General features: G+C 52.3%; 2 protein-coding genes across 2 annotated transcripts; both read left to right on the top strand.

Moving 5' to 3' along the window:
* Positions 1-933: 933 nt before the first annotated feature.
* Positions 934-11,105, top strand: PPA1 (inorganic pyrophosphatase 1). Its single transcript, XM_082286323.1, has 11 exons — positions 934-1,016; positions 1,178-1,242; positions 3,984-4,037; positions 4,434-4,553; positions 6,228-6,314; positions 6,591-6,717; positions 7,213-7,340; positions 8,742-8,827; positions 9,054-9,123; positions 10,195-10,234; positions 10,776-11,105. Exons 1-11 carry the CDS (start codon positions 953-955, stop codon positions 10,805-10,807), a joined length of 873 nt encoding a protein of 290 aa, XP_082142449.1. The 5' UTR covers positions 934-952; the 3' UTR covers positions 10,808-11,105.
* Positions 11,106-11,589: 484 nt separating this feature from the next.
* Positions 11,590-16,410, top strand: SAR1A (secretion associated Ras related GTPase 1A). The gene is made up of 7 exons (XM_082285709.1): positions 11,590-11,659; positions 12,010-12,084; positions 12,985-13,104; positions 13,580-13,645; positions 14,029-14,132; positions 14,617-14,748; positions 15,338-16,410. The coding sequence occupies exons 2-7, from the start codon at positions 12,027-12,029 to the stop codon at positions 15,452-15,454; spliced, it is 597 nt and encodes a 198-aa protein (XP_082141835.1). The 5' UTR covers positions 11,590-11,659; positions 12,010-12,026; the 3' UTR covers positions 15,455-16,410.
* Positions 16,411-16,864: the final 454 nt, after the last annotated feature.

Here is a 16,864-nt window from a genome sequence, read left to right as displayed (position 1 = left end):
ATAACCATTCCTAGCCGGGCAGGACCATTCCTAGCCGGGCAGGACCATTCCAAGCCGGGAATAACCATTCCAAGCCGGGCAGGACCATTCCAAACCGGGAATAACCATTCCAAGCCGGGAATAACCATTCCTAGCCGGGCAGGACCATTCCTAGCCGGGAATAACCATTCCTAGCCGGGAATAACCATTCCAAGCCGGGAATAACCATTCCAAGCCGGGCAGAACCATTCCAAGCCGGGCAGGACCATTCCAAGCCGGGAATAACCATTCCAAGCCGGGAATAACCATTCCTAGCCGGGAATAACCATTCCAAGCCGGGCAGGACCATTCCAAGCCGGGCAGAACCATTCCAAGCCGGGCAGGACCATTCCAAGCTGGGAATAACCATTCCTAGCCGGGCAGGACCATTCCAAGCCGGGTAGGACCATTCCAAGCCGGGAATAACCATTCCTAGCCGGGCAGGACCATTCCTAGCCGGGAATAACCATTCCTAGCCGGGCAGAACCATTCCAAGCCGGGCAGGACCATTCCAAGCCGGGAATAACCATTCCAAGCCGGGCAGAACCATTCCAAGCCGGGCAGGACCATTCCAAGGCGGGAATAACCATTCCTAGCCGGGAATAACCATTCCAAGCCGGGAATAACCATTCCAAGCCGGGCAGAACCATTCCAAGCCGGGCAGGACCATTCCAAGCCGGGCAGGACCATTCCTAGCCGGGCAGGACCATTCCAAGCCGGGAATAACCATTCCAAGCCGGGAATAACCATTCCAAGCCGGGCAGAACCATTCCTAGCCGGGAATAACCATTCCAAGCCGGGCAGGACCATTCCAAGCCGGGCAGGACCATTCCAAGCCGGGCAGGACCATTCCCGGCCGCGTGGCGGGGGGCGGGCCGGGCGCGCGCGCGGCGCCTGCGCAGTGTCCCCCGGCGGCGGGCGCGTGCGCGCAGCGATGTCGGGGTACGGCGTGGAGGAGCGCGCCGGGCCCCACAGCCCCGAGTACCGGCTCTTCTTCAGTGAGTGCCGCCCTGCCCCGCTCCGGCAGCCGCCGCGGGACACCCCGCGCCCCCTTCTTCCCCTCCTCACCCCGCCGTCGCTCGCCTGGGTCCGTCCAGGTGGGACCTGTCGGTGGGTCCCCTCAGCATCTCACCCTCGGCCCCCTCCCTTTGCCTTGCAGAGGATGCCGCCGGGCGCTACATCTCCCCGTTCCACGATATCCCCATCTACGCGGACGCCGGGAAGGTAAGAGAAGGTCCTGAAACACCCAGGGGATCAGCGAGTCCTGAAACATCCGGGAGATCCGGGGTCCTGGAACATCCAAGGGACCGGGGGATCTGGAAGCACACAGGGGAACAGGGGGTCCTGAAACATCCAGGAGATCAGGGAGCCCTGAAACATCCACGGCACCGGGGGGTCCTGAAACATCCGGGGGTTCAGAGGGTCCTGAAACACCCGTGGGAGGCTCCCAGTTCCCCACACTGCAGGAGCACCTTATGGAGCCATTGTCTAACCCTGCAAGGAATGGGTTTCTTGCCGTCCTGGCCTCGGGCGAAGCGATCCGGGAGAAGAGAGTGGATGATCTCATTCTCATTTTTTGCGTCAGAGATGCGAGTGGTTGGCTTGCGCTTACCCATGCAGGCGTTTTGGGTTAGCTAAGCAGGAAACTGCTTTTTTTTTGTAACATCTACATCCATTCCTATGGGTGCTGCATAAATAGCTCAGGCTTGGGTTTTGACTGCAGTACGGCCACTTCACGCCTGCAGTATAATCCAACACTGATCAGAGGGTGAGGATGTTGAATTCCTGCTGTAGCATCTCCTGGGACCTCTTGCCTGGCAGAACCTGCCCCTTGCAGTGCTGCAGGGCTTTCACATCCTTCTAGCAGCCAGTGCTTAGTCAAATTAGGCTGTTCTGAGTAAAAAATGCCCCAGCTTCAGGAAATCAAAATGGTTGTGTTTCAGTTTTCATTTAATGTTTTTTCAGTGGTACCTCAGGCTCTCTGACTGTGTCCTTCACTGCTGTAGCTTGTTTCTTTCTCTGACACGTGCTAAAAAGCTGTGCAGCTCGAGAAATGTGGTGGACCAAGTAATACTTGTTAGAGAGAGCTGAAATTCAGAGGTGGGGAGTGGTTCTGGGAAAGGAAAAGAATATGCAGAGAGATGATCCTTTAAAAAGCAGCTGATTGAGCTACTGAGGTGAAGGTGATGGGGCTACCTGAGGTGCTCTGGGAAGTCTGAAGTGGCTTTTGCCTTCTCAGAAGGGAAAAGATGGATTGTAGTCATCAAGGACAGTGGTGAAGCAGTTCCCAGTGCAGGTGCCTGGCAGGTAACCCAGACAAGGAAAATCCAGAGAATGCCACGCTTTGCAGCTGCCTGCAGATCAGGGGAGGAAGGAGCAGGGGAGCGAGTACAGAGGTGAGGAGGATTTCCTTGAACTGGTAATAACAGGGGAAACGGGGCTACTGGTGTGCCCTCAGGCTGCTGCCAGCACGTCTGTGCCAAGTCACTCAGAGAAAAAAGTCACAGTAGCTGAAGGTCGAAGTCCCCAAAGTTACCCAACAGTGCTGGTCCCATGGGGCTCTCTGTGTGGCTGGAGTGCCTCAGCACTGAGGTTCTACTCATCACTTAGCAGGTGGGCTGCCAGTGACGTTACGGAGCCCGGCTTGGAGCAAAAGGTTGTCTCACTCTGTCTGAGCTCCTTGATCTTTATCCTCAGACTCCTAAGACACTGAGAGGATTGCAGCGTGGTTTTTTCAGTCTTGGACTGGGGTGTATTGACCTTACCTGGACCTGTGTCGTTGCAAAGGGGTGACCCTGGGCTGCTCTCTGTGTGCCTTAGGCCAGGTTGGACCATGGGGAAGCTTCAGTCCTTACAAAGATGCAGCCCCAGGTCATCTTTCTGTGCCTGTAGAGACCTAAGCACTCGGCCCAGCCTGTTCCTGTTGCCTCATTCCTTCCCTCGAGTTAGGAATAAAAGTAGTTACCTGCCTTTCTACATATAAAATGCAGATGAGCAGTGACCCCCTGCAATTAGGGGGGTGTAATAAAGCTCTGCTGGGGAAGGGTGTGGGCAGTCAGTGATGTAACAGCACTTGTTGCACAATACCAATCCAATTATGGTGCAATACAGGTTCGAGGGACTTTGCCATGCTAATACTGCTTAAGGTGGGGATTAGAAACCTTGCCCAGGCCAGGGGGCAAGGTTTGGCTTTTTGTTAAAAAGCCATCATCTCTTCAAACAGCAGATGTTAAGGTTCAAGTGTGGAAAAGCTTGTTTTCTTGGAGAGGAGGCTGACATTGAACTCTCAGCCCAGCTGGATCAACAGGAGATGTTTTCAAGTGTCACCTGTAAACAAGATACTGTGAGATGTGGTTCTGCCTTTCTCCCCCACACTTTTATCCTCACACCATGCCGCTAGCAAGGTCTGCTTTTACAGGAGAGTCAGCCTGCAGAAAGGGCATCCTTCCCTACATCATGGCTAGAATATTGGGGAGTGATGTTCTCACTCGTTCAGGGCAGTACACAGATACCCACATTATTAAATAAACGGCTTGTCCTGTTGGTCTTGTCTTTTCTGAATGGCCAGAGTGGCTCTTCCTGGAGCATTAAACACATTGTATTTAATAAATATGGCCCAAACCCCATTTTGTTCTCTCCAGGGTAGTTTGTAAGCAGCTGTTTGCCGTTGATTTAACCTGTTCCTGTAGCCTGGGAATGTGATGGGGATGTTTGTAGGTGGCAACTGATGGAGAGCGTGTGGGAGCCTCAATCTGGCCTTTGGGGTCTTTCGTGAGGTTCAGCTTGGAATGATGACATGTGACTGACTGGGCTACAGGACTTTTATCAGCTGTATCAAAATTAGCACTGAAAAAAAAACAAAACAGAAAAAAGTTAGTGTTTCAGGTGAACTGGCTGGGTTTTGTGCTTACTTGTTTGTGTTCCTGGTTTAAAGCAGTTCCTTCCCACTCTTTTGCTTTCTTCAGAATGTGTTCAACATGGTTGTGGAGGTACCTCGATGGACAAACGCTAAAATGGAGGTAATTACGTTACAGTTCCTGTCTCAATCCTTGGCTCTGCTGATTCCTCCTCAGTTCCGCCTCTGGAATCGGAGTGGTTTCTAACCTCTCCTGTCAGTACTTGCTTAATGCTGGAGGTCTGGTGTGGAGGCTGAGATTGCAGGAGTTGGAATGCCTTGGTGTTCTCCCATGATTAAAGCAATATTTTACGGCTCTTAACCCCATGTGATTCCAAGGCTTGTAAGTCTGCTGGAAACCATATCCCAAGGGATGGTAGTGCAACTGGAGTTGTCCGGTATCTGCCGCTCGCATCAGCATCATCTCCTGGTCTCTTGGCTTCTTGGTTCCATTTTAAAAAATCACTTTTTTTTTTTCATAGAGGGTAAAGCAGAGAGATTTATATAACTTTTCTTTCAGATTTCAACAAAGGAACCCTTGAACCCAATTAAGCAAGATGTGAAGAAAGGGAAACTGCGCTTTGTAGCGAACGTGTTTCCCCACAAGGGCTACATCTGGAATTATGGTGCTATCCCACAGGTACTGTGGTTTGTCCCAGTTGCTCATCCATCCTGGTGGGGAAGGTGCCTGTGATTGCCACTGTATTAATGAGCAAAAAGGTCAGCAGAGAGTCTGACCTGGAGCACGGTGTTTGCAGCTGGATATATTATCCTGCTGAGGGAGACAACCTGTCAGGAAAACAGGGATATTTTAAAGCAGAAATCCCGAGGTTTAGGCTTCTGTCTGATGTCATAGACAAGCTCCCTGAGGGTGAGCAGCTGCTGCTCACCCTCAGGTGCTCGGAGGTTGGTTGGGCAGGAGCTGGCAGGTCCTTCTGTGTGGCTGGAGGGAGCTGTCATCGTGCATGTGGCAGTGCAGCGCCCTCAGTTCCTGCCTGGCAAAGCACAAAGTTTTATCCTAATGGTGCAGGATTTAGGCTGAATCTTCATGGGAGACTCTTCTTGCCAACGCCCACCACTGCACAGATGTGCTTTCCCAGAAACAGCTGGCAAGGTGGGACCATGATAGTGACATCTGGACACATGCTCTTAAATGGCTGGGGACTGCTAGATAGAGGGACTTCAAACAAGGCTGTTCGCCTCTGATGTTCTCTAAGGCTGGAATTTCCTTCAGAGAAATAAGCTGTCAGTGACAGATCACAGGCAAACACACTGAATTTGGTATTTCTACTCTTGATAGTAGCACATGTCGAGTGTTTTCCCCACATGGCTTAACACAGGGCCTCAAAGCTGAGTTGTTTCCTGCTTGAATGGATTCTGGAGCCTGTTTCTTTGTGCAGAATTGTGTCTTTTGAAGCCTTTGCTCTGTCATGTGTTCGTGGATCAAAGGTGTTTATGCATCAAGAGCTTAACACTTCCTGGTGGAGAAATGTGATAGTGTTTGTGAACGGCCCTACAGCACCACCCAGGTGTCAAAACATCTTCCTGAACACTCTGGATCTATCACAAGGTCTTGGCTGTACTGGTCTTGTCCTGGCATGCAGAGGTTTGGGAAGAACATTCCTTCTTTTTTATGTCTCAGCCACCTTAGGAGTACATGTTCCTTATGATGCAAGTGGGCATGGAGTTCTTTTCAACTCCTGATCAGGAGTGTGTTTTAAACAGCTCTTGTTTTTGGAGTCAGTTGGCTTCTGGAGTCGTGTCCTTCAATTTGCATTCACCGCAGCAGGTGAGATGCACTGGGGAGCACAGTGGGACTCTGCATTCTTATCACTTCTCTAGGGTTAACAGTGTCTTTAATTGTTTAATTAAAAGGAAACAATACACCCTGTCTGTCTGCCATCTCTGCTGGACTGCTATCTGGAGCTCAGGAAACTTCTGCTAAGGAATGAATAGGGAGAGGAACAGGCAGGCAGCCAAATCAAGTGCCCTTTATAGATGTGAACTTCACCTTTACGCAGCTGTGGGACGGAGGAGGAAGTCTGGAAAGTTGTTGAAGGGGGGTTTGTGGGTAGGAGGAGCTGCTTGTTTTTTGGAAGATGAGACCTTTTAACTTGGGTTCAAAATTCCCAGGCACAAGGGAAACAAGAGCCCAACCACCAGACCTGGAAGCAGGTGTGGAGTGGGCCATCCTCTGTATATTGCAGGCAACTGCATGCCCCAAATAAACCTGCTTTTTACTGCCTCTTTAGACCTGAACGTTCTTATTCTTATGTATGGTTGATTTTGATGTTGGTTTGGGGCTTTTTTCCAGACTTGGGAAGACCCAGGTCACAAGGATGAAAATACTGGTTGCTGTGGAGATAACGATCCGATTGATGTGTGCGAAATTGGAAGCAAGGTAACGCATCCTAAATGTCTCCTGAAACGTGTAATTAATGTCTCCAAAGTCAATTATCCAGGGACATTATTCATTTCCTACCTCCTCTCCCTTAACAATGGGATGTTTCCCTCTGCTGCTTCTGGAGATTGTTGCTGAGATGAGCTAGGGCTGATGAGCTGCTGACAGCAAGAGCTGATTTCGTGGTGCCTGGCTGCTTGCTGAGCTCCTGCACAGCCTCCTGTTGTGCATTCCTTGGATGCATCAGTATGGACAACAAGGTCTTTGTCCTTGCAGGTCTGCTCTCGGGGAGAAGTCATCAAAGTGAAGGTGCTGGGCACGCTGGCTCTGATTGATGAGGGAGAGACAGACTGGAAGGTAATTGCTATCAACGTTGAAGACCCGGAAGCAGACAGCTATAATGGTGAGTTACAGGAGGGAGGAGCAGGATCCGTGCTTCCCTTTCTCCCATGAGAGCCTGCAGGAGATGGGGACAGGGCTTGCTCCTTCTGTGCAGTGGTATTTATGAGATGTGACGCTGGAAGGACAATCCCAGAGCAAAACATTTCACTGCTGTTTGTCACATGTGGCCAGTGCTCTGCACAGCCTGGCATTCCAAGCAGAGGGTGGCTGTACAGTGGAAGGAAAGGGATCGTCCCCCAAGGCTCTAATCAAAGCTGTTTAAATGTGTCAGTGCTCCTGGGGACACTCAGGATACACCGTGAGCATGAAACACTAACTTCCCTGAGGAGATACTCACTGTGTCTTCAGGGAACCTGTCTGAAGTGTTGCTAAGGCTGCTTGGGAAGGGGCTGGAAGAGGCACAGCTCGGAACAACTCAGCCGAGCCACATAAATTCTGTAGAGTTCAGTAAATTCTGTTACTGTTTCTGGCTGACAAACTCCGTGTCCCCCGCCAGACATCGAGGATGTCAGAAGGATGAAGCCTGGATACTTAGAAGCTACGGTGGACTGGTTCAGAAGATACAAAGTACCTGATGGAAAGCCAGAAAACCAGTTTGCTTTTAATGGGGAATTTAAAGGCAAGGTAGGATCACTTTGCTTTGTGGTGAGGCACGTGTTCCAGAAACTGAGCTCAGGGTGTGTGGGGACATGAGTGAGTCGCTGAGAGAATGGATTTTTATGGGGCTGCTGATAGTTATTGTCAGTCATCCTGCTGTTTTTCCAGCCTAGTGAGTGCAGGGATACCAGGAAAAAATGCCTGGGGTTATCACCCTGGTGCTGTTGATTATTTTCTTCGTGTGGGATCACTGCAGGGCTGGGAACCTCCGTGTCAGAACCAGGTGGGAAACACCGGGTTTATTTGCTTCAGCTCTGGAGCAAGGGCAGCTTGACATCACCCTTTGCCTCCCTTACCCATTGGCTTTGTTCCACTGCAACCTGGTGCAAGTTAAAGCTAACTCAGGAGTTAAAACACTTCTTCCTTCAGGCACGAAGTGTTCCCTCACACCCTGTGAGTGAGGCTCTGCCTTGGCAGCACTACTGCTCTGCCTCTTTTCCAGGTTGGATCACATAAGTTACTGCTCCTGAGCAGGTGAAATCCTGCTTCCATGGATTCCCTCCTGCCCTTCCTGGAGTGCCATGAGGGGTTTAGTGAGGTCACTCAACTCCCAGAGCTTCAGAGGTGGTGCAGAGGAGGGGAGTTCTCCCAAAACCCCTGCCTGGGAAAGAGCATGGAAGTCACAAAGGACTTGTCCCCTTTGGCCGTAGCACAGCACTAGGGTGGTTGGGCTGGAGCACCTTGCTGCCCTTCAGGATGGGTGAAACCCGTCAAGGAAACTGGAAAATCAGGATAAAGAACCTCACACATGCACTACAGTGTTTTATTTGGCTTGGTCTGGTATCAAACCGGGACATTTAGTGCCGGTGTTCGCACCAACAAAGAACTGTGAGTGCTTCCTTCTCCGGCTGACAGGTTAATGCTTGAGCATATACTGCTCATTTTTAAGGAAATAGGTTAATATGCCTGGAAACCAATTCATTCTAAAGTAGTTGCAAAGACTGATTAGCTGCGTGTCTCTTCCTGCTGGTCTGAATCATTTGCCTGGAGTGGAGGAGAGCTCCTGGATAGGCCTGGATCAGCAAGCTGCTGGAGACACACTGAGTGGGAGGAGCAGCAGGGTGGAGGTGCTTTCATAATGGAGCACTGGCCCAGGACTGTGTTCAGTTTCTTTTGGCCTCAAGCTCGCTCAGTGACCTTGGCAGATCCTCCCATCTCAAAAGCAAAACAATTCCCCGGTACGATCCCGGCTGTTTCGGCTGTTGCGCGCTGGGAGTTTCTGCTCTTCCTGAACGGCACCGGAGCGGAAGAGGTTTCTTCCAGCCCCTTCCAGAGCTGTCTAAAATCAGCTCCTTGTAACTGATAGTCTGGGGAAGGTGGTCTGGTGCTTCCACATAACGTGATGTTTGTTCTCGTCTCCAACTCTAGGATTTTGCCCTGGACGTCATCAAAGGCACCCACGAGCACTGGAAAGCTTTAATAACAAAGAAAACTGACGGAGGGGAGATCAACTGGTGGGTTAATGCTTGTGGTAATGTGCACCTTCCTCTTCCCTAAACAAAAAGCCCTGGACCTTCCCTTCCTGAGTGGTGCCATGCTTTCTGTTAGCTGCTGGCTGTCTCCCCAGGCCTTCCCCCTCCACCCAGCAGCTGTAACTGCGATCCTAAATATTCCATTATTTAATGCTCCTGGGGGGGAGGCTGGGCTTGCAGGTTCTCACAGGTGCCTCATCTCTTTCAGCACCAACCTGACGGTGTCTGGCAGCCCTTTCTGCTGTAGTCAAGACTGTGCAAAAGCTACTGTGGATGCAGTAAGTACCAGTTTGAGTGGCCAAATCCCAGTGTTATTGTCGGGAAAAACAGTGCAATTTGTGTGGGGAACTGTCCTCTCTGTGTGAATGGCACATGGCATGCCCAGAATGTTTTGGGTGACTGAACACCTGCTTCTGGTTAAACAGGATGGATGGGGAGCAAACTTCCTCCAGAGGCTTCTCCCTGCCCTTAGTCATCTGGGAGATGGAATCCCAAACAGAGTTTGCATGGAGGGCTAAACTTCTGAGCCATAGCTTGGCTGTCAGCTGTTCTGAGAGGGTTTTAAATATTTGGCCTTCCAAGAGCTTCACAGTACAGGTCTCCCTCTGAGAAAAGAGAGTCTGATCTTCCAGGGGTTTTGTATACTTCAGAATGAAGAGCTTGACATTCCTGGTGTAGTTCTCGTGTCCAGCCTCAGGAATTGTCTCTCCCTAGACTTGAAAAGTACTGCTGTTAGCAACCTGAAAGGGCTTAGAGGGAGGGGACAGGAAAATCAAAATGCAAATCTTGCCTCTCTTCCATCACTGAAAACCTGAGTCTCTCTGTAGCCTTGGAGAGACCTTTAAAACCATTGTCTTGTTTTCTAAAGTGTTGGTATCCCAATTGGGGATCTCAATTTGGTTTTCGAAAGCTCTTGTGGAGGATGTGTCCCCAGACAAGGATTTTGTCTGCCTTTGGTGGTTATATACAAGCTCTTCAGAGGAGTTCTGAGAGAGTCCTTTGTGCCTCTATTCCCCCATATTTTTTAAAGCAGCATTGTAGGTAAAAAAAAAAAAAAAAAGCAGCTGCCTGCACCTGTGTAGACTCTGGAGTGGGAGCTGCTTGTGCTGGGAAGCAGATGGCCCTGGAGCCTGCACTTGGAGCAGAGCACCTCGGGCACCTGGGCCATCTCCAGAGTGAGGAGGCTCCGGGAGCCACAGGACACTGCACGTGAGCTCAGTTGTTTCCCCACAGCTGACCAGCTGCCACAGGATCTTAGATGGTGCTCAGGAAAGGCTTGGGCAGCCCTAAATGTTGTGTGGAGAGTGTAAAGACACCTCTGGTCTCTGATAATGCCCTCCTTGTTTCAGGCGCCGCCGTGTAAAGCTGCCAACCCCATCCCGCCTGAAGGTGAGTCTCAAAACCCACCCTGACATCCCAGTACAGAGCAGGGGCTTCCTCAGAGGAGCTGTCCATAGGAAAATGAGGGTCTGAACTAAACCTGGATGTTGCTGTAGCCAGGGCAAGGCCCAAGGGCAAGCTGAGGGTGGTGCTGGGAGCGGAAAGAGGAGCTAGGCTGCCACTTCCAATCCCTTCATGGGGAATAAACCTGTGGAGAAATCCATGTCTTCCACGTGGGCATGGGAGCTGGAGGTCAAATGGCTTTGCCTCCTGAGCCAGCTAAGGCAGAAGGAGGCCTGGCTTGCTGTCCTTGCCTGCACCAAATCGTGGATGCTCTTAATGGCAGCCCCAGCAAGAAGGGTGACTTCTTTGGGAAAACAGATCCACATGAACAGGTGTGTGCCAGAACCCGTTTGCTGTGCTGTGGAGCTGGTGCCAGGCATGAGGAAGCCCCTGAGCTGGAGGTGACACATACACGCTGCCACGTGACTACCTGATAACTGGGTGGCTCACAGGGGACTAACCCCCTCCTTTTTTCTGCCCCACACAGTTGACATATGGTTCTACTACCAGAAAAACTAAGTCCTGAGGATGGTGGTGAGACAGCTGTGTCCTTCCCACCGAGGAGCTGCCACACGCAGGAATAGACCAGAGAAATAGCTTCAGTGTCAACAAGAAGACCTTGCCTGTAACTTTGCTGATTAGAATTCCATACCTAGCAGTGGCGTGTCTGCTGAGGCCTGGTGGAGGCTGGAAGAAATAATTTATAATATCCAAACACCCTGCTTGTGCATGGTCATGTGGTGTGCTCTAAGTCATGACAGGAGATCATTCACCTGGGATGTGTACGGATGCTAGAAATAAAAACTATTGAAATCCAGTGCTGTGGGGCTCCCTCTCCTTTCCCTCCCTGGAGCTGAGGGGTCACAGAATCCCGGAATCACTGAGGCTGGAAAAGACCTCATAGATCATCGAGTCCAGCCTGTGGCTGATCCCCACCTTGGCACTGAGTGCCACGTCCAGTCTTTCCTTGAACACCTCCAGGGATGGTGACTCCACCGCCTCACTGTCTGATCACCCTTCCTGGGAGGAAATTCCTCCTAATGTCCAACCTGAACCTCCCCTGGAGCAGCCTGAGACCGTGTTCTCTCCCCCTGACCTCGGCGTCAGCGCTGGGCTTTGTGACCCGGGGGATTTACGGCGAAACGCAGGCTCGCGTCCCTCGCAGGAAGGGGCGGTCTCGAACCCGGGTCCCCGCGGAGGCCGGGCGGGTCTCGAACCCGCGGCCTCCCGGTGCCGCCCGCCGCAGCCCCCGGCGCGCGGAGCCAGCGGGGCCGGAAGCGGGCGGGGCGCGCGCTGACGCGTTTCCGGCGGGGCGCTGGCGGCGGCCGCGGACGGGACTCGGTGGCGGCGGCGGCCCGGGGGCAGCCGGGGGTGAGCGGCGGGGGTGGCCGCGGGGGCCGGCCGGGCCCGGCGGGATGCTCAGCGGGGCGGCGAGCGCCTGGCAGGCCCGGGCGAGGGGCGGCGGCGGCGCGGGGGGTGACACGCAGGCAGGGCGGGGGCGGGGCGGGGGCCAGGCCGCGCCGCCCGCCCTTGAGGCCGGTCCCCCTCACCCCAGTGCCCCGTCATCCCCTGTCCCCTCTCACCTCCGTTCCCCTGACCCCCAGCCCCCCGGGCCCCCCCGTCCCCGGCATCTCCGATCCCCCCGTCCCGGTCCCCCCGACCGCGTCTCCCTTCAGGCACCGACGCTTCGTAACTCGGGGCTTGGGTTTTGTCCCCCGCAGGCATTTTATTTCCAGCGATGTCTTTCATCTTCGAATGGCTCTACAATGGCTTCAGCAGCGTCTTGCAGTTCCTAGGTAATGCCGCAGCTCCCTCTGTGCCTCAGCAGCCCCTGGCAGCCCCCTCTGGGTCGGTTTGGCTTCTCCCATTGCCAGGATCCCGTAAAAGTCGGGCTCTAAGGTGGTGTGCAGCAGCTCTGGCCAGTGTAAAGTCTGGTGAGGAAAGGGCTCTTATGCTAGTGCAGGGAGTATTTGGAGGCATTGGGCTCCCACTCAAGTGTTTCTCTGGCCCTTTAGAAGCCCTAGAGCAGCTGGGCTGGCACCCAGGGCCTGTCCAGCCCTAGGCAGTGGTGCTGCCTCGCCAGGGAGGGAACCCCATCCTCCTCCTCCTTCTTCCAGAGTCCTGGATTCCAGTGGGACTCCTTGCTGGAGGATGGGGTGCCCATTTTCTTGATCACCTCTTGAAGGGAGGATGAGAAGGACAGGGTGAGAAAAACTCCCGTTGGAAGCCTTTGGGAGCTTTCCTGTGGCAGACACGTGCCTGGAAGTGAACAAAAGTCAGTTTATCCCAAGAAAACAAGGCACTGTTCCCTGCTTTGCACTTTTTCCTGGACAACTCGCTGCTGTCTTTTATGAGTTTGTTCAGTTTCCTTCTCTAAATACCCCTTTGAGGATCCAGATTGATCCATAATACTCTGCTGCACGCTGTCCTCTGCTGCTGGGATGGACCGGAGCAAAGAATGGAATACTCATGGGAACACGAGCTTGGGAGAGGTCCCTTGCTGTAAACATGCCTTGGAAAAAGCCTGTGTGTGTTTTCCCTGCTGCCCTGTGTCCATGCTGGAAGTGTGCACAGGTGGCAGCAGAGCTCTGGGAAAGGGCTTCCCAAAAAGCCACCGGCAGCAGCAGCAGCGTGGCGTTCCGGCTCCAGAGGAGCCCGCTGGAGCTTTCCTCTTGCTTTGTTCCTTCTCCTCGCAGGTTTGTACAAGAAGTCTGGAAAACTGGTATTCCTGGGGCTGGATAACGCAGGGAAAACCACTCTGCTGCACATGCTCAAAGATGACAGGCTGGGCCAGCATGTCCCCACGCTACATCCCAGTAAGTCTCCCTGGGAAGAGCCTCCCGACATGGCTTTTCCTCTGGAAGTTTGGGGACACTGTGTAGGAAGGCACCTTGGTGGCAGCTCTGCCTGGGGGATTCGAGGGTCTTAAAACTTCAGCTGGGGTTGCAGCTGTGCTGTGGTTCCCCAGGCTGAAGTGGATCTGTGTTTTCCTCTCTAGAAATGCCCAAGAGCTGGTGCTGCTCAGTTAATAGCAAGGGAAAATTTTCCTAATGAAAAGCATAATAAAGGATAATAATTGCAGGTTGAGAAGCTTCAGTGGGATGCAGGGGAAATTATTTTCAGCCACTCATGATTGAAGCAACGGCTCCGTTTCAGCCAGTGGGTTCTACAGGAAATTCAGGCAATTCCTTCTTGGAGGAGCGTGTGAGATGCCAGCACAAATCCCTGCTAAATTCTGTCCATGACAACTTCCTTGTTTTCCTGAATCCCAGCCTGTGCTTTCCATTTCAGCATCAGAGGAGCTGACAATTGCTGGAATGACCTTCACGACTTTTGATCTGGGTGGACATGAGCAAGGTAAGGGAAAAAATTACCACAAACTGATCCTGACGAGCGCCAGCAATTAGCAGTGCCTAATTATTTGTTGCCCATATTTATTTATGGAACAACACGTGGAAACAACCTCCTGGCTGTAGGATTGCTTGGAAGGAAATGCTGCCAGTTCATGCTCTGCTGCCTGAAGTATTTTTAGCTGTGGAAGACTCCAATATAATTTGGTTTGAATAATTGATGACTTTCTAGAAGTTTTAAACACGGGGTTTTTGCCCTTTTCTTTTATACACAAAACTATTGGAAGGAGGACACCCGGGCTAAAAAGGCAGCCATGGTTGCTGAGGTTTGGTGGAGTTTTCCCTGCGTGGAGATTTCACAGGGCTGTGCTTGTCCCTTGTTTTTTCCAGCTCGCCGAGTCTGGAAGAACTATCTGCCTGCCATCAATGGGATTGTCTTCCTGGTGGACTGTGCAGATCACTCACGGCTTATGGAATCCAAAGTTGAGCTTAATGTAAATACACTTCTCTTCTTTCCCTTCTCCAAGACCTCTGATTAGCTAAATTACAAATAACAGCCATCTCTCCCAGAGCTGGAGGAGCCAGGATGTCCTTACTCTGGCTTGAGCACGGGTGCTTGCGTTCAGGGCAGGCTCAGCTTGGACAGCAGCAGGAATTTCCCCATGGAAAGGGTGCTCAGGCCTTGGCAGGGGCTGCCCAGGGAGCTTTGGAGTGCCCATGCCTGGAGGTGTCCAAGGAAGGGCTGGAGGTGGCACTCAGTGCTCTGGGCTGGGGACAAGGTGGGCATCGGGCACAGCTTGGACTCCATGGGCTGGGAGGGCTTTTCCAGCCTCATTGATTATGTGAGTCTTCCACAGGAGTTTGGAAGCCCCAAAAACGAGCCCTTGTTGGTCTCAGAACTTAAACAAAACCATTTTCTTCAGGCAACGACTCCTTTTCCCACCTCTCTGCTCAGCTCTTGTTGGCTCTTGCACGCAGGCGTTAATGACAGATGAGACAATATCCAACGTGCCAATCCTTATCTTGGGAAACAAAATCGACAGACCAGAGGCCATCAGCGAGGAGAAGCTGCGGGAGATCTTTGGGCTCTATGGACAGACCACAGGAAAGGTAGGGAGGCATCGGAATGTGGGATTGTCACAGGCGGGGGAGAGCTTGCCTGCTTCCTTGCAGAGTGAGGCTCGATCGGGTTGGTACCAGGAGTTTGTGCGCTGCTGGGCCAGGGTGAATCCATAATGATGATGTGCCTGAAGGGAGCCTACGAGGGAGAGACTGTTAAAAAGCCATGGAGTGGTGGGACAAGGAGGACTGGCTTCCCACTGCCAGAGGGCAGGCTCAGATAGGAAATTGGGAAGAAATTCTTCCCTGTGAGGGTGGTGGAGGCCCTGGCACGGGTTGCCCAGAGAAGCTGTGGCTGCTGCATCCCTGGAAGTGTCCAAGGCCAGGCTGGACAGGGTGTAGAGCAACCTGGTCTTGTGGGATCAGGCAGCAGGGTAGAATGTGGTGGTTTTTAGGGTCCCTTCCAACCCAAACCCCTGATGATGCCCTTGGGCAAGTTTTGAAGCTGCCGGGACTGTACAAAACGCAGTGCACACACGGAGGGGCCTACGAGAGGAGCTCCCTGCATGGCTGTGCCTCGCTGGGCGCTTCCCTGAGGGCACCAGGGCTGCGGATGTGACTCCTGTTTGGATTCCCCCAGGGAAATGTGCCACTGAAGGACCTGAATGCACGGCCCATGGAGGTGTTCATGTGCAGCGTGCTCAAGAGGCAAGGCTACGGTGAGGGCTTCCGCTGGCTATCGCAGTACATTGACTGATACTGGCACGGACACGAGAGTTTTACTCCTCTGGACTGATCCTGTTCACAGCTTCCTATGGACTTTTCTATTAGAACATGGAAGGCTTTCCAAGTGCATCCTGGCATTGTCCAAGAGACTCCTGGTTTTCCGGCTGCCCTTATGGCACAGTGGTGACGCCACTCTTTTCCTGCGGCGGGGAGGCGGCGCCGTTCCTGAGTTGTCCCTGCCAGTCCGGTGACAGCGGGGCTGCTCCAGTCTGGGAAGTCCAAACTCTGCACGCTGCAATGTAACAGCTGAAAAAGAGAGCACGTCTCACCACTGTGGTTAATTGACTTCAAAAACAAAAAACTAGAAAAGGAAAAAGCAATTATATTTTTTAAAGAAAGTGTTAATGTAAACGGTGTCCCTTCTAACTTTTTAGTTTAACGTTCATCTTGTTTAGTCCAGAGTCTGGTTTAGGGTTTTTTAAAAATATATTTAACGGTATTTAGGTATTTCACAAATTACTGAACCAAGGTTTCACGATATTAGAAGTCCTCAATAAACATAGCATTTGGGCTTAACTGAGCTGTAGGGTGGCTGTGCTGTGTCACGCTGACCAACGACGGCGAGGTGCCGTTGGGACTGAGGTGTGCAATCCCAGCTTCTTTAGTTTACAGGGATTATTTTTTCTTAGTTGGAGAGCAGCACCTGGTGCAGGTGTTGGGAGTGGTGTCCAGTGGGAAGGGGCTGCCTGGTTCCCCATCAGGCCAGACCTCCACTGAGGATCCTCTGGCCACGCCATCACAGTAAGAACCATGGAGCTGTTTTGGTTGTTGTAGCATGGAAGTGTTTGACATTTGCATATCATGAGGTGATTAATGTAGACTAAACCGGTTTCTTTTATACTCTCAACGGTCTTTTTTTTGTCTGAAGTTTCATTGCTGTCTGGCACTCATTTTCAGTTCAATAAAGACATGTTTTTCTCCTCTGAAGGGGCAACGAGCCTCAGTCTGGGGTGTTTGCTGGCCCTTGGGGCCATCAGAACACCAGCCACAGAGTTTCAGAAGCGTTTGGACAACGCTCTCAGCCACAGGGTGGGATTCTTGGGGCTGTCCTGTGCAGGGCCAGGAGCTGGACTCAATCCTTGTCACCTCCAACTTGGGATATTCATTCCATGATTCCATATCTGCGTGGTGCAGCCAGTGAAGGAAACTGAGGCAGGATGGAAGAACTGCTTGCCTCTGGGCTGGCAACCAGGCAGAGCTCATGGGTTGCAGGGGCTTTGCTCTTGGTGTAAGAAACCCACACCGAGCCCCAGACAGCCAGGAAGGGGCTGGGGGGACGGGAGAAGCTTCAGCTCTGACTCCCGGTGTTTGGGGGGAACTTTAACTCTCCCAAAGGGATTCTCCCAGTCCCGGTGCCTCTGTTGGTGGTGGAAATGGAGGT

This window comes from Coloeus monedula, assembly GCF_965178545.1.
Source record: "Coloeus monedula genome assembly, chromosome: 8".
NCBI classification, from domain to species: Eukaryota; Metazoa; Chordata; class Aves; order Passeriformes; family Corvidae; genus Coloeus; species Coloeus monedula.
This window is presented reverse-complemented; position numbering and strand designations above follow the sequence as displayed.

Bases quoted from the DNA above. Each gene is read 5' to 3' on its own strand.
- SAR1A (XM_082285709.1), top strand. From the start codon at position 12,027: ATGTCTTTCATCTTCGAATGGCTCTACAATGGCTTCAGCAGCGTCTTG. The intron at 13,105-13,579 runs GTAAGTCTCCCT...TTTCCATTTCAG, and splicing joins TGTCCCCACGCTACATCCCA to CATCAGAGGAGCTGACAATT. The intron at 13,646-14,028 runs GTAAGGGAAAAA...TGTTTTTTCCAG, and splicing joins TCTGGGTGGACATGAGCAAG to CTCGCCGAGTCTGGAAGAAC.
- PPA1 (XM_082286323.1), top strand. From the start codon at position 953: ATGTCGGGGTACGGCGTGGAGGAGCGCGCCGGGCCCCACAGCCCCGAG. The intron at 1,243-3,983 runs GTAAGAGAAGGT...TGCTTTCTTCAG, and splicing joins TCTACGCGGACGCCGGGAAG to AATGTGTTCAACATGGTTGT. The intron at 6,315-6,590 runs GTAACGCATCCT...TTGTCCTTGCAG, and splicing joins TGTGCGAAATTGGAAGCAAG to GTCTGCTCTCGGGGAGAAGT.